General features: G+C 40.6%; 2 protein-coding genes across 3 annotated transcripts; both read left to right on the top strand.

Annotated features, from left to right (window-relative positions):
* The first annotated feature begins 151 nt into the window (after positions 1 to 151).
* On the top strand, positions 152 to 8,357 carry ndufaf5 (NADH:ubiquinone oxidoreductase complex assembly factor 5). 2 transcript variants are annotated; one of them, XM_069666017.1, is made up of 12 exons: positions 152 to 486; positions 1,609 to 1,649; positions 1,732 to 1,795; positions 1,933 to 1,980; positions 2,691 to 2,794; positions 4,873 to 4,912; positions 5,285 to 5,482; positions 6,113 to 6,173; positions 6,696 to 6,779; positions 7,036 to 7,118; positions 7,723 to 7,848; positions 8,024 to 8,357. In XM_069666017.1, exons 1-11 carry the CDS (start codon positions 247 to 249, stop codon positions 7,807 to 7,809), a joined length of 1,050 nt encoding a protein of 349 aa, XP_069522118.1. In that variant the 5' UTR covers positions 152 to 246; the 3' UTR covers positions 7,810 to 7,848; positions 8,024 to 8,357. The 2 variants fall into 2 exon arrangements, with proteins under 2 accessions (XP_069522118.1, XP_069522117.1); XM_069666016.1 differs by having other exon boundaries at positions 7,723 to 8,357.
* A 6,113-nt stretch (positions 8,358 to 14,470) lies between these two features.
* On the top strand, positions 14,471 to 19,026 carry LOC138595100 (dynein regulatory complex subunit 4-like). Its single transcript, XM_069666423.1, has 11 exons — positions 14,471 to 14,561; positions 14,736 to 14,828; positions 15,289 to 15,486; positions 16,107 to 16,313; positions 16,393 to 16,447; positions 16,524 to 16,726; positions 17,106 to 17,273; positions 17,621 to 17,707; positions 17,786 to 17,995; positions 18,536 to 18,601; positions 18,686 to 19,026. Exons 1-11 carry the CDS (start codon positions 14,559 to 14,561, stop codon positions 18,830 to 18,832), a joined length of 1,437 nt encoding a protein of 478 aa, XP_069522524.1. The 5' UTR covers positions 14,471 to 14,558; the 3' UTR covers positions 18,833 to 19,026.
* The last annotated feature ends 992 nt before the right edge of the window (positions 19,027 to 20,018 follow it).

The following is a 20,018-nucleotide window of genomic DNA, read 5'->3' as shown; positions in this document are numbered from 1 at the left end:
TCATATTATTGATAGCTAACACAAGCAGTTTTGTCGATGAACTCAGGACTCAATATGTTTGTTGTAATCTAAGTATGAGCCTAAGAGAATCCAGTTCCACATTTTCCCTGCTCCTCTCCCGAGAGGTCACCACAGTGGAGGACAGGAAGAAGTCAGCAGCACAGATGTTGTACAATGCACTAATGTTTACACTTCTCCTGCTTTAAATCACACCCAACGAGCTGATTTGCTTTTTAAAGCAGCACCATGAGCAGCGGAGTGAGCCGGAGAATCCTGCAGAGGCTGCACTACGCCGGCTCCGCTCCCGCAGCCTGCCCAGGCAGCTGGTGCCGGATCATGCCCTCCTGCTGCGGACTCCAGGCCGGGCTCAGGTCGCTGTCAGGCCGGGGAGCCATGAATGTGTTCAACAGGGAGATGAAGAAGAGGCAGAAGAACTGGGCAGCTTCTCTGCAGGACGGACATCACTACGACTACCTGAGGAACGAGGTACGAGCTTCAAGCACTACTCAATACTGTACTTATATGTTGGATACTTTACTTTCTACTTCTCCTCCACTACATCACACAGGGAAATATTGTACTTTTGACATGTTTATCTAACACGCTGACATCTTTAAAGTTTTTTTGCTCAAAAACATATGAAGAATTTATATTAAAAAATGACATTTTGATTTTATTTAATTATTTAATTAAACTACCTAACATAAATGTATCAATAAAATAATTGACATAAAATTAATTGGCAACTAATACATGCATTTTGCCTAATTATCTTAAGTTTGGAAACATCTGCTTAATCATTGTGGAAGTTTTTATGATCAATTATATTTCTTAGTTCTTTAAAACCAAAACAAACATTTTTCTCTTAAGGTGTAATTATTATTATTATAGCATTTATTAGTTCTAATCTATTTTTACAATCTATGGTTATAATGAAGATTGCTTTTATTCTGTATGATTTTGCCCATTTAAATATTTTTAAATTGCTCTTATCAAGAAAAAAGTGACAGGAAAGATAAAAATAAACATTACACTATATTATGTCTTTATATATATGTAGTGAGTATTTTTGCTCAGTGATCTTGTGAATCATTTTTTGATGTAAAAAAGATAATATGCAAAAAAACCCCACAAAGCTGAGATTTATTAATTGAAAACAATCTTCAACCTCAATTCAAATATTTACTTCTGTATATTGAAGCTTATAGTTTTACAATAAATTCAGCAAACACCAAAGTGATTTAATTGTTTTATTTAATTGAATTGCTTTTGTTTGCATAAACTGATCATTACTTATTAAATACATGTGTTTGTGCACTCTGACCAAGATCTTTGTGGGGTTGAAATTATGTGTTTTGCTTTGGAAAATTTGGGATGATTAAAAATGATGAAGAAATTAAGTTTAGTCCAAACTATAGTTCATATTATTGGACAATGTACTTGTCTGGTGCTTACACAGGGTTTAACTTCACTGAGGTGTTTTATTTTTAAATATTAAATAGACAGAGAAGATGAACTCCTGCAGCTACTTTATTATTTCTACTTTAACCATAACAATTTAAAATATCTCATCAAAATAAGTTTATTTTTTGTTGTGTTGCATCCCAGGTCGGCAGCCGGGTGGCAGATCGGGTCTATGACATTGCGAGGTGGGTTTAAAATGACTCACACTTCCTAAACATGTTTGCTGTTCCGTTCTTCTCCTCAAACTTTGTCTCCTCTTCCTCTCAGGACGTTCCCTCTGGCTCTGGACATCGGCGGTGGAAAAAGTCACATTGCAGAGCATTTAAGCAAGGTACAGTCTGTACATGTGGGGTTTTTACATCAAAAGTTGATCTGTCAAACTGTCTTAAGAGGCCGAAATAATCTCATCGATTGACTCAAAGGATTTTACATTCAGCCACAGATAACATTTACCTGTTGGTGTTTCAGGATGTTGTGGAGCGTTTGTGCCTGACAGACGTCTCGGAGAGAGCTTTGGTGAGTGTTTAAACAAATCATAAAAAAGTGCTTTAAACCTACATTCCCTCTGATGTCCAGCAGGGGGCGACTCCACTGGTTTTTAAATAGAAGTCTATGAGAAAATGCTCCTCCTCCTCTCCTGACTTATTCCCTCAGTAAACATGTTCCTAATGAGTTTATGGTCTCAGTCTCTAGTTTCAAGTCTTCTTCAACAGAACATGATGTTCATTTAGTCCCATTGAGAGTCACACAGACCAGAGAGAGGGGAGGGGTTAGGGCAAGGCTACCTGTGATTGACGAGTCACTACCAAAGCAACCTAAAAAAAAGTCTTGTTCAGCCTTCGGTTGTTCTATAAGACACTCTGTGAAGTCAGATATAGTTTAAAGCTTGTTTTTTGCTAGCCAAAAGTTTACATCCCTAAAGTAACATTTGGTAACTCATCAGCTACTGCTAGACAACAGCTAAAGAATGTTACTGTCTATTGTCTTTAAAGGTCCTTATCAATCAGGAAGCAGTTAAATGGTCACAGAGATACACCTTGTTTGTAAGGCCGGATGATAGCATAGTAGCTTCCCGACCTGAGCCTGATGTTAGAAGAAAAATGGCCGCCATGTGAACATGGTGATAGGTGTATATCTCGCCTGTAGAGTTTCAGAAGCTTGTTACGTCTTTAAAGTCACTTATATGCAGACACAATGCTGATGTGAATGTATTTGTGGGTCTGCAGAAACACAAAAGACAGACGGAGATCCCGACTCACTGCGTTCTGTCCGACGAGGAGTTTCTGCCGTTTAAAGAGAACACGTTCGACCTGGTGGTGAGCAGCTTGAGGTGATTAATATGTTACATACAGTGTATCGTCTCCTGCCAAAAGATGGTGCCAACACTTGACTGTTTTATATTCACTGAAAAACATCCAAACTATAAACGCTAACTTTACACATGTTGTTTCGTCTTCCACACTTTTATGTTGTATTGTCTCGATTGCTGCTCTCAACACAGTTCACCATGTGGGCAGGTTGGGGTCTGCTAACTCGTCCTCACTGAAGTTGGCCAGCAATTAATTCTGTAAAGTAGATATTATAAGTGCTACCTTTCTGCAACAGCAGCAATCTGTTAACATCTAACTTTAATCCAAATAGGGATGCTACAAGTTTAATCAAATAATTATTTCTGATTAATCAATTACTTTGTCTATAAAGCAGCAGAAATAAAGGTTGAAAATATTCATGCAAGTTTCCCACAACCCAACGTCTCATCCTGCTGTTCCTTATTTTATTTTTATTTTTCTGAACTGTTAAAAACAGCATAGGAAGAGCACATAAGGTTCAAAGCCACCAAACTCCATTGAGAAAGAACATAATTACCTCGCAGAACAGCAGAGCTTCTGTTCTACCGCTTCATTGTTTCTCTGTGACCTCTGTGTTTAAAGTGGTTAGTTTAGATCCAACACAACATATGTGCCACACAGTAATACAGAAATAAACTAACGTTTTGATGCAGCTGTAGACAACCAGCTCCTGTGTTCTGTGAGGTTAAATTACTGTTTTTTTCAATGGAGTCTGGTGGCTTTGAAGAGAGCGCTATAATGGCTGTTTCCGTTTATAAAAAGCATTTTATTGTTTAACGAAAAGGTCTAAAATATTCTTTTACTATTAGTGTCTATCCCCAGAAACAAAGTTAACTAATTGTTTAAGCACCAAACCTTTATCCTTTAATGAACCTAACCAAACTCTGTTTAAAATATGTGGTTAAAGTTGTGAAAGGGCTGCAGTTTGGTTAGTTTTTAGAAAAAGACCTTTTTTGATGCTAAAACAATAAATAATGTTGACTTTCGGCCAATCAGTGTTTTTCTGAATGGAGTCTGGTGTGTCTGCAGAGAGCGATGTAACGTCTGTGTGTGGTTAAAACAATCATCTTCCTCTGTAACAAAAAGGTCTATCTCTGTAGGGATCCTTTCTGTCATGTTGTCACACACTTAGAAGAACAATCTGAGCCTGTCAGTGGAAACAACAAGAACTTTTAGAGGACGACCTTTGACCCATCAAGGATTATGTTGCAGCCATTACAGCCTGTTTCACTGCTGCAGGATGAACACATCTACTGGAGACGTTCACACACTGTTTGTTTGTGTTTGTTATCAAAACCACAAAATATGTTAAAAATATGGCCAAAGTTAAAAAAAAAACTCTCCTTCAAGAAGCTAACATGAGAATATTTGTTGTGGTAGAATTACTGGAACAATTGATGTTACTTCTTGTTCATTCTTTTGCCCCTGAAGCTGACCTCCACTGCGCCGCACAGGGAATCGAACCCTCAAACCTGATGGTGTTAATGTTTTGTTGCATTTTTACAGTTGCACATCTGTCACTACTGAGGAGTTACCCATACATATCATAGCTGCATGTAAATATATTTATTAGAGTTTATTGCCAGAATGAGCAGAATGCCTCCGTGTATAATAAAGTTTGTTTCATCATAGACTGTATGCTCTTTACATTAGTTCCAGTTTTCCAAAGTTGGATCATTATAGACGATGAAAACCTGTTATATTTTTTCTGGATCTATAACATAGAAATGTAACTCTTTAAACAGAGTGCTGCATTTCCCACTTTAACATTAGTCATGATAAAGTTTCCACACGGACTAAGAGCTGAGCGTCGCCTGATGTGTCCGAGATCTTCGTCTCACACGACGTCAGGAGGCTGCAGAGGAAACTGACCTGCAAGCTTTTCATTCTTTGACCTTCTGAAGCCGCCAGCACTCCGCCAGCAGTTCTTTTTTTCTGTTGTGGTTTGTTTGTATCTTTTAGACCCCGAAATGTAAAAATACTCCCATGGTTAAAAACAAAACAAATGTATTTTTGTGTGTGTATTCATTCTCACTTTTTGTTCTCTCTCCTCCGTCAGTCTGCACTGGATAAATGACCTGCCTGGAGCGCTCAAGCAGGTGAGTGAGTGACTGTTTGCCTCCTCATGAGCGCACGCAGGAAGTCAAAGTTTCTTCTAAAATAAGTCTCTGCAACAGTTAGTCACCTGTTCGTCATTTATCTGTGGTGATTATCTTTCTTCCTGCTTCTCCTTTTGTTAAACTGGACTTGACCCCAAAATGGACCTTTAGAGGAAGCTTTTAAATGACAATACGAACTTTTACATTTTTTACTTGGAACATTCTCAATGAACTCCAGCATCTCTTGACTTCTGAAGAGTGTTATAATCTCCATTGTTTAGTCTGCTTATAAACAGACGGGGTTAACCCACCTGTTTACACCAGAGATATTACCTGTTTTCATACGCTGACTGGTTAATCTGTCCTCCTCAGATCCACCAGGTGCTGAAGCCGGACGGGGTGTTCATCGGGGCGATGGTGGGCGGGGAGACCCTGTACGAGCTGCGCTGCTCCCTCCAGCTGGCAGAGACGGAGAGGGAGGGAGGATTCTCCCCCCACGTCTCCCCCTACACGGCCGTCACCGACCTGGGCAACCTGCTGGGCCAGGCCGGCTTCACTATGCTCACTGTGGTGAGAAACGACACACATACTGGAGTAGTTTTACTCAAGTACCCGATTAAATTTCAGGTTCCTGTAAATCTTTTCTTTCATGCCACTTTTACTCCACTGCATTTACCTCACAGTATCAGTTTCATGCTCCTCAAAAAGCCCCATTATTTAAAACATTTGAATGTATTTGTAATGATTTAGGCGGCAAGGTGGTGCAGTGGTTAGCACTGTTGCCTCACAGCTAGAAGGTTCCTGGTTGGAATCCCGGTTCAGACGTAGTGGGCCTTTCTGTGTGGAGTCTGCATGTTCTCCCCGTGCATGCGTGGGTTCCCTCCGGGTACTCCGGCTTCCTCCCACAGTCCAAAGACATGCTCGTTAGGTTCACTGGTGACTCTAAATCTCCCGTAGGTGTGAGTGTGAGTGTGTAAGGTTGTCTGTCTCTGTGTGTCAGCCCTGTGATTGACAGGCGACCTGTCCAGGTGTAACCCCGCCTCTCGCCCAATGACAGCTGGGACAGGCTCCAGCGGTTTAGATGATGGATGGATAGACTTTAATTACAAACATGCAACTATAAAAACAATCTAATATCATGAATGAATGATGCATCCTTTGCTATATTTTTCTCACACTTCCTGTTCGTCTCTGTTTCAGGACATCGACGATGTTCAGGTTCATTATCCAGGAATCATTGAAGTCATGACGGATTTACAAGGTACAAGAACTACTCAATATGTGGCTGAGAGACAATTTTTAACCAGAAACAGCTGTTACATCACTCTCTTCAAAGACACCAGACTCCATTGACAAAAACACAAATTTTAACTTGCAGAATAAGACAGTTTCTGGTCGGCTGCTGCCTCGATCGGTTAGATTGTTTGTGTTATTGTGTGTTAAACAAACATTGTGTTGGATCCCAGCTGAACATTTGAAACAACAAAGTCACACAATAACATAATAATAATAATGAATCATGCAGCAGGAGACTAAAAGCTCCTTTGTTCTGTGATGTAAAATGGCTGTTTTTGTCAATGGAGTCTGGTGGCTTTGGAGAGATGGTTTAAAAAAACCATCTTACTTTCTAACACTCTACTGAGGTGCCATTTTATTGGGTACACTTGTACAGCTTAGAGTCCTCCAACACGTCTCTACCTTTAAGAAGCTTAGATGATTGTTTTATGTAAATCTAATCTGGCAGCTTTTCTCCTTGATGAGCTTCGATGTCCTCGTTCTGCAGGTATGGGTGAGAGTAACTGTGCGTGGAACAGGAGATCACTGTTGCACAGAGACACCATATTAGCAGCAGGAGCTATTTATAAAGGTACGTCTGTAAAGAGCAAAGTGTTTCACTGTTATACTTAAAGTTACATGAGAGCACAGAAGCTCTGCGGCTTCAACAGCTGAAAGAAAAAGAGTTTCTAACATATAATCAGGCTTGAGGTTTAAAGTTGTGTCCAAATGTGTCGATTTTTGAGACTGATACCAAAACTGATTTTGCAGGGGGTTTTGCAGCAGATGTGACGAATATCTGAGTGAATTAAAATACTCAAAATACTGTTTGTTTGAAATTGTTTCAGAGATGTACGGTAACGAGGACGGGTCCATCCCTGCCACCTTCGAGATCCTCTACATGATTGGCTGGAAGCCTCATGAGTCACAGGTACGACAGGTGTTCAGGTGTAACGACCTGATTCTGCTGGTTCAAAGGGATGTACAAGTGTTCCTACAGAGATAGACCTTTTTGTTACAGAGGAAGATGTTTTTTTTAACCACAAGCAGATGTTACATCGCTCTCTGCAGACACACCAGACTCCATGGATAAAAATAGTGATTTTAATTCTCAGAATGTGGATGTTTCTGGTCTACTGCTGCGGTGATCAGTTAGTTTTTTTATGTTATTGTGCATTAAACAAATATTGTGTTCGAGCCAAATTAACCATGTAACAAAAAAGTCACACAATAACACAAATCGATCGTGCAGCAGTGGATGAGCATCTCCTTTGATCTGTGATGTGTCTGGTGTCTCTGAAGAGATGGTTAAAAAATTCATCTTCCTCTGTAACACAGAGGTCTATATTTGTGCACTTTCTGTTCTTATTCCTCACATAGACTGCAAGTATCTAAAAATAGGGCCCAGGTATGAAAATACAAGAATTCCCCTTTGAACGCATCAACTGTGATTTAACAGTGAAGCCTTATCCGACACCATCTCAGCTGGGTTTTACAGAAAACGCCTTCGTTCCTTGTTTTTTGTCTTTCTTCAGGCTAAACCAGCGAAGCGAGGCTCAGCCACCGCGTCGTTCGGGGATCTATCAAAGATCGGACAGCCGACAAACACAAAGAAGTCATAGAAGCATCAGAGCCCATAAACAGCTGACACTCTGCAGATTGTAAATAATATGTTTTATTTAAACAACTTTGTTTTGTAGCTGGATTAAAACGATGTGTTGTAATATTACTGTGTGGAATAAAGTTGAGCAACTAAACAGCAGCATGAGAACATTATTTTTAAGGAAGGTCAACTTAAAGTTAAAAGATTTATCTTTCTTTAACTTTCCCCTTAAGTGCCGAATTGGAAGCTAACTTCAGCGTCGTCGTCACCCACACACCAACAGACAATGACCTGTACAGCACGGCGAACAAGCTGCCGTCTACAGGAAGTGACAGTTAGGAATGACCTTTCAGTATAAGGGCTGACTGTTGCTGTGTCATGGAAAAGTTTTGTGTCTTTGTGTCGAATAAAACCTTCGTTTTAGAAGTTTTGTTTCTGTTGCCATTTCATTAAACCTGCTGAAATCATTTGTAGAAGTTCATCATTTCTTTGTTTTATTCCAAAAACTTTTGTAACTTGTTGTAATTAATAAAGTGTAATTTTGGAGCAATCTGGCACTAGAGTGTCCCTCGGGATTAATAAAGTTCTGTCATATTTTATCTTCAGTTTTCTTTACTGACTTTAAAGCACAGACTGGGGAAGCTACTTTATTAGCATCACTTTGCAAACTTCCGATTACTGCACGGTGACCGGAATCAAACTACAGTTCAACAGCTGAAACTGCTTTGTAATTTAAGATGCATGTGTGATATATAATATACAGTGCTGAGCCCATTATTGCAAAAACTTGTCTAAAAGTTTGTCGATGAGTATCAATAATCAATACTTATGATATATTGATATTTTCTTTATTCACGCTTAGCTTTAATAATAAAACTGTAAGAATCAAACATAGAAAACATGAACATACAAACTGTGGTTAATATGTTTCACTGATGGTCTAACAGTATAACTTCCTGGTAACATCTTATCATGTCGTCAGTAATGCCAATCAGACCTTAGTGTTATTTTCCATAATGAAATGGAGCAGCACAATAATCAATAAATAATGCACTCCCGAGAAAGCTGTAATATATAAAAAGATAGTTTCGACATTTGTTTTATTGGGTTGACACGTCAGATACTTCTGTTTCCCGTGTTCTCATATTTCCTTTTTTAAACTCGATCTGCTGCCTTGTGTTCATCGTTACCGCCTCTGACACATCAGGACGAGCCTGAAATAAACATGGTTCCGTCCTCAGAGTTTGGACTCCGCTGGTTTAAAACTTCCTCTTTCTCTGACACGAGCTGCAAGCGTTAACACACAGCCAGAGTTCAGAGCAGAAAGTGGGGGAAGTTTGGGTAACTCTCATCAAAGTGACCAATTAATGGGTTAACATGTTCGACCACACAGTTTCCTGTTGAAGCTGGATAAAGAAACATATTTTATTAGCAGTGTCACACATCGATATCAGTTTTCAGTGTTGTAACAAGAACTCACATCTTGTACAAAAGTAAAAGTAGTTTTACCACAGTGGAGAAGGAGTTATGTAAATGTACTACTTGCTAAAACAACAAGCGTTGAAAACAAACAGGAAACTGTTCCTTTAATTACGCTCTGATTTCTCATTGGCTGTTGGTGATGTGCTTTGTGGTGTTACCTTGTTTGTTTGAAATTGTTTCAGAGATGTACGAGGACGGGTCCATCCCCGCCACCTTCGAGATCCTCTACATGATTGGCTGGAAGCCTCGTGAGTCACAGGTACGACAGGTGTTCAGGTGTAACGACCTGATTCTGCTGGTTCAAAAGGATGTACATGTATTTTTAATCATGGTCCCTATTTTGACATATTTTGTGGTCTAAATTACTAAAAGGTACTCAAAGTTATGTAACGTCTCCAGTAGATGTGTTCATCCTGCAGCAGTGAAACAGGCTGTAACGGCTGCAACATAATCCTTGATGGGTCAAAGGTCGTCCACTAAAAGTTGTTGTTGTTTCCACTGACAGGCTCAGATTGTTCTTCTCAGTGTGTGACAACATGACAGAAAGGATCCCTACAGAGATAGACCTTTTTGTTACAGAGGAAGATGATTGTTTTAACCACACACAGACGTTACATCGCTCTCTGCACACACACCAGACTCCATTCATTTACCTCCTAGAATGTGGACGTTTCTGGTCTACTGCTGCCTTGATCGGTTAGTTTGTTTATGTTATTATGTGTTAAACAAATATCAGGTTTCAGCCAAACTAACCGTTTAAAACAAAAAGTCACACAATAACACAAATTGATCGTGCAGCAGTGGATGAGCATCTCCTTTGATCTGTGATGTAAAATGTCTGTTTTTGTCAACGGAGTCTGGTGTCTCTGAAGAGATGGTTAAAAAATTCATCTTCCTCTGTAACACAGAGGTCTATATTTGTGCACTTTCTGTTCTTATTCCTCACATAGACTGCAAGTATCTAAAAATAGGGCCCAGGTATGAAAATACAAGAATTCCCCTTTGAACGCATCAACTGTGATTTAACAGTGAAGCCTTATCCGACACCATCTCAGCTGGGTTTTACAGAAAACGCCTTCGTTCCTTGTTTTTTGTCTTTCTTCAGGCCAAACCAGCGAAGCGAGGCTCAGCCACCGCGTCGTTCGGGGATCTATCAGAGATTGGACAGCCGACAAACACAAAGAAGTCATAGAAGCATCAGAGCCCATAAACAGCTGACACTCTGCAGATTGTAAATAATATATTTTATTAACTTTGTTTTGTAGCTGGATTAAAACGATGTGTTGTAATATTACTGTGTGGAATAAAGTTGAGCAACTAAACAGCAGCATGAGAACATTATTTTTAAGGAAGGTCAACTTAAAGTTAAAAGATTTCTCTTGAAGATTGAAGAAGACTGAAGTTAAGTTTTCAAGTTTCCATTTCAAACTGAACCGTCATCAGTCCGAACTTCCTCTTTATGTTCAAAAGCAAACTGTGTTTGAGTGGAGCGTCAGTAAACAGAGTCGCAGGCTGCAGAGATGAAGCTGATCTATCTCCTCTGTCTCCTCGCTGGATGTTCCTGTGTCTGCTGCGCTGGTAAGAAAGAGAACTGAACATCACATTTATAAAGCAGATATTTGGATTTATGCTCAAAATATTTTGGTATCAACTCTGTAAAAACAGAGGAAGGCTTTGGCTGCTGCTTCAACAGACAAACCTCTACAGTTTGCAAATACATTAAAATGTTGTAATCGTTAAAAAGCAAACGCAGCAAATATTCTCAGTTAAGAAGCTGGAACATGAAAAGTTTTTACATGAAATGTATAAAATGTTATTTATTTGTAAAGAGACCATAAACAATAATTTAGATGATTTAACATGTTTGGATTTTCACAGTTAGAATATAGAATCAAAAACAACGCTGAAAAAACTAGACAACACTAAAGTGACCTATTGTTTTTTCTGTCAATAGGTTAATTGATCGATTGATAAATCGTTTCAGCTTCACTTGCATTAACGGTTGTGTTGTTTATGTTAGATAGAATAGATAAACCTTTATTGTCATTGCAGTGAACAAATACAGATCAACGGATTGGATGGCTGTTCTAAAGAAATAAATACATTAAACTAAAAGCACAATTGTTGCACATTTGCTCCCTACTTAATATACTTTTGTAAAGTAACTAAACTTTGAGACGATCCAGTGAAGTCAAAAGGACAATATTTCCCTCTGAGAGCTTGTGGAGTAGAGAACCTCACAGTTGATCTTCAGGAAGCGAATGTGGTTACATTGTTTTTTATGGAGAAAGAAACGACCACAATTTCATGAGAGGAAGAGGAACAGCAGCTAGCTAGCTCGTTAGCTAAACCACATAAACTGTAATATTAATAAGGACGCTAATTTTAGCTAGTGTCCTAAAGTCCACTGACTCCTGCTGTTTAGGTTCAAGTTACTGTGGTGTGTACTCATACTTGAACTTGCTATCACCTTAACTCACTGACTCAGCTTAGCTGGATACAGAATCACACAACTGTAAGGAGAAGGGGAACATATGCTGTTCACAGACTCGCAGCGGCCTTTGGTGGTTTACTTAATTAAAGCGACAATTAAATAACTTCACATCACAGCTGGCCAAAATACAAAATTCAAATGACTAAATGATCGTTTCAAAGCCTCAACTGAGATTTTTGCTGTCACCATCTTGTTTTTTTAGAGACAGAAATGACCATATTTGGATGAGAGGGTGGAGCTACAGAGGAGAGAAGGGTTAGCGAACACTATATCACATTTCTGGTCCGCAAGGTACATTTAAAACCAGTGGACTCGCCTTCTGTTGGACGTTAGAAATAATGCAGGTGTAAGGGCTGGTAGCTGGAGAGGTGCCAGCTCCTTCCTGGGCTCCATCGAGGTGTCCTTGAGCAAGGCACTAAATCCCCCACTGCTTAGTGCATGTCCATGGAGTCCTGTTTGTGCATGTGTGTATTTCAGGCCTTTGTGTGTGTGGCAGGTTTTTAAGAACACAGTGAAAAAATTGAATTTCCCCTTGGGGATTAATAAAGTATTTCTTCTTCTTCTTTCTTTCTTTGTTCGCTTCTTTTTGACGAGCTAAGAAGCCAACAAACAACAAAGGAATAAAGATCATTAACAGCAACATTTAACAAATATTTATCACTTATTTCTGTTTTTTTTACCTCACAGAACCTCACAAAGTCTTTGCGCAGCTGAACACAATGGCCACTCTGCCCTGTCCTGAGGAGAGGGGAAATATAACATGGACACATTTAGGACCGGATGGTGGAAAATTGGATCTGGTCACCATTATAAATGGTGTAGAGAAAATATATAACAAAGAAAAATATGGGTCCCTGGCAGATAAGTCGCTGATAATAAAAAAAGTGAATTACATAGATTTTAGGATGTATTTATGTAATGAAAAACGAGTTTATCTACTTAATGGAACAGATCCAAACATGCTGGGTCCCACTGCTGGAAATGTTGGCCCTGGACCAGGACAGAGGGAGGTCCCTGTTGAAGATGAGGCAGACTCAGGGGGCAAGAAATCCTCTGCCTATTGGCAAGTCCCTGTTGGTGTTGTCGCTGGTGTTACTATTGGTGCTGCGTTGGTCGTCTTAACTCTGAGATTCTGCTCAAAACAGAGAGCAAAGAAAAACACTGATAAAAGTACAGTGGAGGTGATTTACGAGGAGATCGAAGCTGTGGAGCATCAGCCCAGGAGAGAGTCTGACGTGGAGAGTCCTTATCACTGCATCGCTGACAAACCAAACCCCTCCACACCAACGGATACAAATCTGTACAGCACGGTGAACAAGCTGCAGTCTGCAGGGCCCAGCAGGGAGGAGTGTGTGTACTACTTTGCACACAATCCTGCACAGACAGGAAGTGCCAGTGACCAGTATAAGGGCTGACTGTTGCTGTGTCATGGAAAAGTTTCACAGTTCAACGTTTTTTTCTGTCACACTTGAGTGTGATAACAAAGAAACAGAAACTGTTAACACCATTGTGGGAATTTTCCAGGGATCATCAAGGGGGTAACTTATTTTATGACGTTGACTTGGTGAACCCTGGTTTCCCCTGGTTCCCCTGGAGAGCAGAGAAGGATTATCTGATCTTGCTGATGAAGGGCCAGGTGGCTGAGTGAAGTACCATGTGGGGATGGGGTAGGGGGTTGTTGATGTTGTATATAAGCTTGAACACTGTAACAGCAAGGGAGAGAACTGCTGTACTTCTCTCCATGCTGCATGTAAAATGTAAGTAAAGAGACTTGATTCATAACATTGAGTTTGCTTGTTCTTCACAAATTATCTTCAGGAGGAGAATTGCCCTCACACCATCTGTTCCTGCTTATTAAATCTGCTTTCAGTCATTTGTAGAATTTCCTTTCATCTTGTCCTAAGGCCGTGTCTCTTTGCATTTAAGCCATATACACTTTATATTTGACATTTCACTTTTATTTGGGTTGTTGTTTTTTGTGCTGTAATTTTGTAGTTCTATCTTATCTTATCTTCAAGTTTCTTTGCTGACTCTCAGGTGCAATATTGGAGAAGCTACTTCATTAGCATCATTTTGCAAACTACCAATTACTGTACAGTCAAAGGAGTCAAACTACAGAAAATCTGCCCGAGCTCAAGCTTAGTTAATTGAAATTTAAGAATAAAACATAAAAAACATAAACATAAAACTGTGGTAAATATGTTTCACTGGTGATCTTACAGTATAACTTCCTGGTAACATCCTATTATGTAGTAATAATATCAGTAATGCCAATCAAACCAGTATCATTTTCCACAATGACTTGGAGCAGCACAATAACCAACAAATTATGCACACATGAGAAAGCTGTAAGATGTAAAAAAAAAAAAAAAAAAAGAAAAAAAGAAAAAGAAACTATTTATTTGGTTTACAGAACACAGCAACAGTTAAATCAGCTGATTCCTGTGCAATCAAATTAAATTAAAACAAGTAAATAAAATACGAAAGACGATAAAACACTTAAAAAACGTTTGTGCTTCGAGGTCACACTTTGAACTAAACTGACAGAAGAAATTTACAACTATTAAAGAAAAAAGATGCTAACGTTCTCACTGTTTTCCTCGCCTCTGGTCTTTTCGGTGTGAACTAGACCGCATTGGTGTCAATAAAGATTTATTTAAAAAAAAAACGCCGATGTTGCCATGGCAGCGGCCTGTGTTTACATGTGGTTAGCCAAGCAGCTAGTCTAGCTCGCTCTTTCTATAATTGAATGCGTTTATTATCGTGACTGCGGACATTTGTGAGCCGGCAGGATGGTGAGTAAACTCTTCTATTAATCAACAGATATATCACCGGAATGTTGTGGAGTCCGGTTAGCATGCGATAGCTTAGCACCATTAAAATACCAGCTTCGTAAGGAGCTAGCTAAGCTAGTCCAACTAACGGAATGCTGTTTAAACCGTGTAAGTGTTGATGTGTTTTCTTTCCAGCCACCGAAAACTAAAGGCAAAAAGAAGGCTGTGAAGGGGAAGACGTCTGCGGTGGTGGACGGACTGTCAACGGAGGAGATGTCTAAGGACCAGGTCAGAGCTGCTGGTCAATGCTAAGCTAACTTTAGCCTGAGATCTGTGCCATAGTGCTCCAGTTGTTTGGGTAGCATCTTTTCAGAGCTACTCACAAGCGATTGCCTATACTCAAAATACCTTTTTCTAAACTAACACAGCAACACAGCTGCATCACACCATCAGCCAAAGGGTTAAATTCATCTTCAAAATCAATCAGACTTTATGTGTTTAACACTTTTCATACAAGTTAATGCAAAAATGTACTCACAGGAAATACGTGGATAAATGAGTTTTTTAAAGAAGCATTCAATAAAAACAAATTAATTTAATGACATGAATAGACAGGTTAATAAAATGCAAGTAGATGTGTATTCATGGTGTCATGATGGAAACTAAATTATATACCCAAGTGGTGATCAGATTAGACTTCTCAACACTACAACATGTGGGCAAACAAAACATGCTTGTGACCTGGCAGCTGGAGGAGCACATCATTCGCCTCAGAGAGGAGCTGGACAGAGAGCGGGAGGAGAGGAGCTACTTCCAGCTGGAGAGGGACAAGATCCAGGCCTTCTGGGAAATCTGCAAGAGGAGCCTGGAGGAGACGAAGGCCGAGCTGAGGAACGGACACAGGGAGAGGGAGGAGGCGGAGGAGCGGCACCGAGTGGAGATCACTGTGAGCCGAAGCACAAACGCACACATAGTGCATACATTTACTTTGTTTTACACTTCCAGTTTACTGCTTCTCAGTGCTGCTCCGGTTCTTTTGAATCTGGTTCCTAGTTTTTTACAGATTATTGGTCTAAATGACTGATAGATACACAAAGTTGGAACAGCAGTAAAACAGGCTGGAATGGCTGCAATATCATCCTTGTGGATTATAAACATATGTCCACATAGAGTGTCTGTTTTTGCCACTGACAGGCTCAGATACATTTCTTTCTTCGAAGCCACCAGACTCCACTGACCAAAACAGCTATTTTACCTTACGGAACAGAGGAAACGATGGTCTTCTGCCTTTGTTTTGGGATATTGGTTGACTGTTGGGTTTTGGATGCTTAAATTGGATCCAACGCATTAGTTATGTAACACACGACACAAACTACCCAATGGATCTAAGCAGTAGTCTCCTGTGTTCTGTGAGTCTGGTGGCTTCAAGGAAAGCAATGCAACAGCTGTTTCTGTTTTCAAAACTATCTCTCTGCAGACTTAGAATACAGTCTGATCTTACATGTTGCACGAATCACATTGACTGTTTCTTGGATTTGTTATGTGTATGTGATTGCTGGCGTTCAGGTGTACAAGCAAAAGCTGAAGCACGTCCTGTCTGAACAACACAACACCGTCTCTGGGCTGAAGATGGACGGTGTCGCCTCGAACTTGCTGATCCAGAACCAGCACACAGAGTCAGAGCTCGGGCTGCGGGGGGGAGTGCACAGCCTGCAGGCGGACTTCAGGGAGAAGATGCTCCACAACGAAAACTGCATGAAAGAGCTCAAACTGGTGAGTCTGGTTTTATTACAACACAACAGTTTTGTTTCCTGTTTTTTTACACACCTGTCATCCTTTTGATTCTCAACAGAAACACCAGGTGGAGCTAATGGAACTGACAAACGACTACGACAGGAGGATCAGAGGTAAACGAACACATCTTCAGTTTGTGAGTTCAAGTGAAAAACTCTCTCAACACCTTCCTCCTGTTTTTTTAAATAGACATTGAGGTGAAATATCACCAGAAAATGCAGTTGGCGGTCGAGGCGGAGGGTAAGAAGCAGAGCGCTGAGATCCTGGAGCTGGAGGACCGGTGGAGAAGCTACATTGTGACTCTGGTGAAGGAACATGACAATGCTCTCCACAATGCTGAGTTCTGCTACTCTGAGGCTCAGAAGAAAGAGGTTCAGCAGCTGAGGTGCAAGGTAAGAGACGTCACAAACACCACAGCTGACCTTTAGTTTAACTTTATCCGGAGGTTAAACTCAGATTGTGTTTCTTGTTTGTAAGTCTCTGAAGTCTGAAGAACATCAAATGGTTTTCTGTCAAAAATAAGGGAAGATGTTTGGTTTGAAAACAAAATAATGGAGTCCGCCAGTGATTTGAAGTTGGGAGGACTCACAAGAGAAAGACAAAACACTTAGACATGTTTTCTGTAGGTGTCAGCAGGTAAGAACAGTTACCCCCTAACTGATCCTACATTTCTAACAATAAAACTTTGACATGTAAAATTCTTAAATCTTGAATGAGGTCATTTTCTTTAGGTGGATTTATGTGCCACATTGTGTGTGTGCCGTCTGGTAGGAAAGACTCGTGGAGGTGAAGAAGGAGCTGGCGATGGAGCAGAGAAAGCTTTCAGCAGCGGAGCAGGAGAACAAACGTCTGATCAAGTCTCTGCAGGAGGCCAAACAGGAGCTGCCCGTGCTCAAGAAACAGCTGGAAGATTACAACAAGGCTCAGACCGAGATGGTGGTGCGTTCACTGTTCAGAAAACATCACAACAGTTTACATCTCAATCTTAACTTAGGTACAAATATTAGGAACGAAGTATATACAAGGCAAGGGTGGCCAACCCTGCTCCTGGAGAGCTACCTTCCTGCATAGTTTAGGTTTCTCCGAACCATGCAGGAAGGTAGCTCTCCAGGAGCAGGGTTGGCCACCCCGATATACAGTTTTATACTTCTTTTTGCAACCAGTGGAGTTGCCCCCTGCTGGACATGAGAAAGAATGCAAGTTTAAAGCAGTGAGGGCACTTAACAATCATTTAAACCCGTAAGAAATAGAACTTTCCCTCACACTGCTGATTCTGTGTCTGACAGATGTCCAGAGCTCGAGTGAAGGTCATTGAAAAGGAGCTGAGAGATCTCACCATGGAGCACGACCTGCTGCTGCAGGCCTTTGAAAAGGTGACCTGCTCGTGTCTCAAGTTTTACCTTCACTCAGCCCGGCAGGCTTCTGTAAATTAATGATTTGGCGTCTGGTAGGTTCAGCAGGAGCGCGATGAGCTGCTGAAGAAGCAGACGGAGGCCATCCTGGACGTTCAGCAGAGGTGCGGATTGAAGGAGATGTTGCTGGAGAGGAAGTTGGCGACGCTGACAGAAACTCTGGAGAAGAAGGATGCCCAGCTCTGCACTGCACTCTCTGCCTTCAGTGTCGACCAAACTGCAGCCAGCAGCGCCATGAATAAACTCGAGGTTTGATTTTAGATCCACATTTCCACCTGGGTCCAAAAGTGGGTGTACCACAGGGCTCTGTGCTCGGCCCATTACTATTCACTGTCTACATAAACAACTCAGACTTTAACATACATGTTTATGCCGATGGTACACTCTTCTTCAGATTCCAGCCATGTCCAGCCCTTCCATGCATGAATTATAAAAACACAAAGTAATATATATTTGTATTTTGTTTACTTGAAAAATCACGCCGATACTTTATTTTCCCAACTGACCCCACGCATCAGTAATAATCTAATATTCACTGTAAGCATTAAAAGACTATTTAAGACAAATATTTATAAAAACTTTGTGTGAAAGTGTGAATTATGTCCTAGTGTAAAACAAAGTTAAGGTGAATCTTCATACAGCCCACCAGAGTGGAGAGACACATTTTTTCAGTCAAAGAAAAATCTACTTATTTAAATGTAAAAGTATTTCTAACACATTCAGGTGGGCACATGTATGTGCAGATCAGCTGACCGACAGAACGTTTGAATGTTTTTTTCTTGCCTGTAGGAAACCTTGGAGTCTAAACGCGTCACCATCAGTGCCTTAAAGGATGACTTGGCTCGAGGCTGTAAGGTCAGTCTTTAAAAGGTTTTCATGCATTTACTTTATTGTCCTGAGAGAGCCGATGTATGCGTTACATAAACGTGTGACCTGCAGGAGCACGACGGCCTGCTGCAGGAGTCCAAGCAGCAGCTGAAGGCGTTGGGTGTCCCTCTGTACGACTTTCCCTTCAGGCCCTCGGATCAGATCCTGGACGGGCGGACTCAGGTTCAGAACCCTCCTGCAGCCGTCGCCAAACACTGAACCTGCAGACTTGAACCTGAACTACTTGACTTTTCTACCTCTCATCATATCATTAATGCCTTAAATCTGCAGCTTACAGCCGTTCACTGCACAATCTCTGAATGTTGAAACTCTCTGAGGTCCTTCATCCCGGGTACTAAACCCTCCTGCTGCAGGTGATGTCAGCGTTCACCAGGTAAACTGTAAATCACAAAATGTCCCTAATGTTGTAAAACAACAATAAACAAAGTTTTTAAAGATTTTTGAATTGAAGTTTTGTCATGAAGAGAGAAATGAGCTATAGAGACCCAAACAGTTTTTTGTACCAGGCTGTAAACATGTTTATTTCTGCTGTTAAGTTTAACATGGGGCTCTATGGGGACTGACTCACTGCTGGAGGCAGCCTCAAGTGGACACCAGAGGAACTGCAGGCTTTAGCACTTACACGTTTTCTTCATTTCTCAGCTCCTGGAGTTACCGCTTAGCACAAGTACAGCCAACATAGCTAGCATGATATGGCTTGATTACCCTTAACTTCAGGTTTACTGTCCTTTTTCACTCACGCTAAATTGAGTCACTGTCTGAGAAGAAAGTTAGTTTTTACGCTTTATTGGTCAATAATCCTGTCGCCTTCTCATGCAACCAGCAGGGACTATTTCACTGCTCCATTGTGTCATTTTTACACGTAAACAGATAAAAAAGATGAGATACAACACATTAATTGCTTTCATATGCCGATACCGCCAGGCTGGTTGTTACCACCTGTTCAGAGTCTGTATGCTAAGCTAAGCTAAACATCCCCTTGCTGCAACAAGTATTTACACTTGTTTACATGTTCTTCAAAACGTCAGACAATTCCTTAAACAGCAGCCAGAAAACAGGCGACACAGTCGGAAAGTTTTGGTACATTCCCTTTACTGACATTCAATGTCATTATTTAACATTGCATACAAGCATATGGTATAGAAAAACTATGCACATTAACATTTACATTCTATATACACACAGTATGGCTTATGAAAAAAAGTAGTGTTCATATTCAGGCAAACTCTCATCAAACAGGACGAGACCAAACCAGTTTCCTGTTCTTACAGCTGCTAAGAAAACGTGAGGCTCTGGAAGACTTCATGATCGAGTCCTGCAGCTCCGTCAGAGTGGCAGAACTGCTCACTGAGACAGATTTATTGGAAAGTACAAAATAAAATCA

Source organism: Semicossyphus pulcher, unplaced genomic scaffold (genome assembly GCF_022749685.1).
Source record: "Semicossyphus pulcher isolate SPU_LCO1_2020_fin unplaced genomic scaffold, fSemPul1.0.p SCAF_17, whole genome shotgun sequence".
NCBI classification, from domain to species: Eukaryota; Metazoa; Chordata; class Actinopteri; order Labriformes; family Labridae; genus Semicossyphus; species Semicossyphus pulcher.
Note: the sequence above shows the minus strand (reverse complement) of the source record. Positions and strands in the feature narration are given on the sequence as shown.

What these genes read in the sequence shown, in the direction of transcription:
- ndufaf5 (XM_069666017.1), top strand. Translation starts at nt 247, where the DNA reads ATGAGCAGCGGAGTGAGCCGGAGAATCCTGCAGAGGCTGCACTACGCC. An exon ending in TTGCAGAGCATTTAAGCAAG is followed by an intron (nt 1,796 to 1,932) that starts GTACAGTCTGTA and finishes TTGGTGTTTCAG; the next exon opens with GATGTTGTGGAGCGTTTGTG. An exon ending in AGCAGGAGCTATTTATAAAG is followed by an intron (nt 6,780 to 7,035) that starts GTACGTCTGTAA and finishes AAATTGTTTCAG; the next exon opens with AGATGTACGGTAACGAGGAC.
- LOC138595100 (XM_069666423.1), top strand. An exon ending in CTACGACAGGAGGATCAGAG is followed by an intron (nt 16,448 to 16,523) that starts GTAAACGAACAC and finishes TTTTTTAAATAG; the next exon opens with ACATTGAGGTGAAATATCAC. An exon ending in GCGCCATGAATAAACTCGAG is followed by an intron (nt 17,996 to 18,535) that starts GTTTGATTTTAG and finishes TCTTGCCTGTAG; the next exon opens with GAAACCTTGGAGTCTAAACG.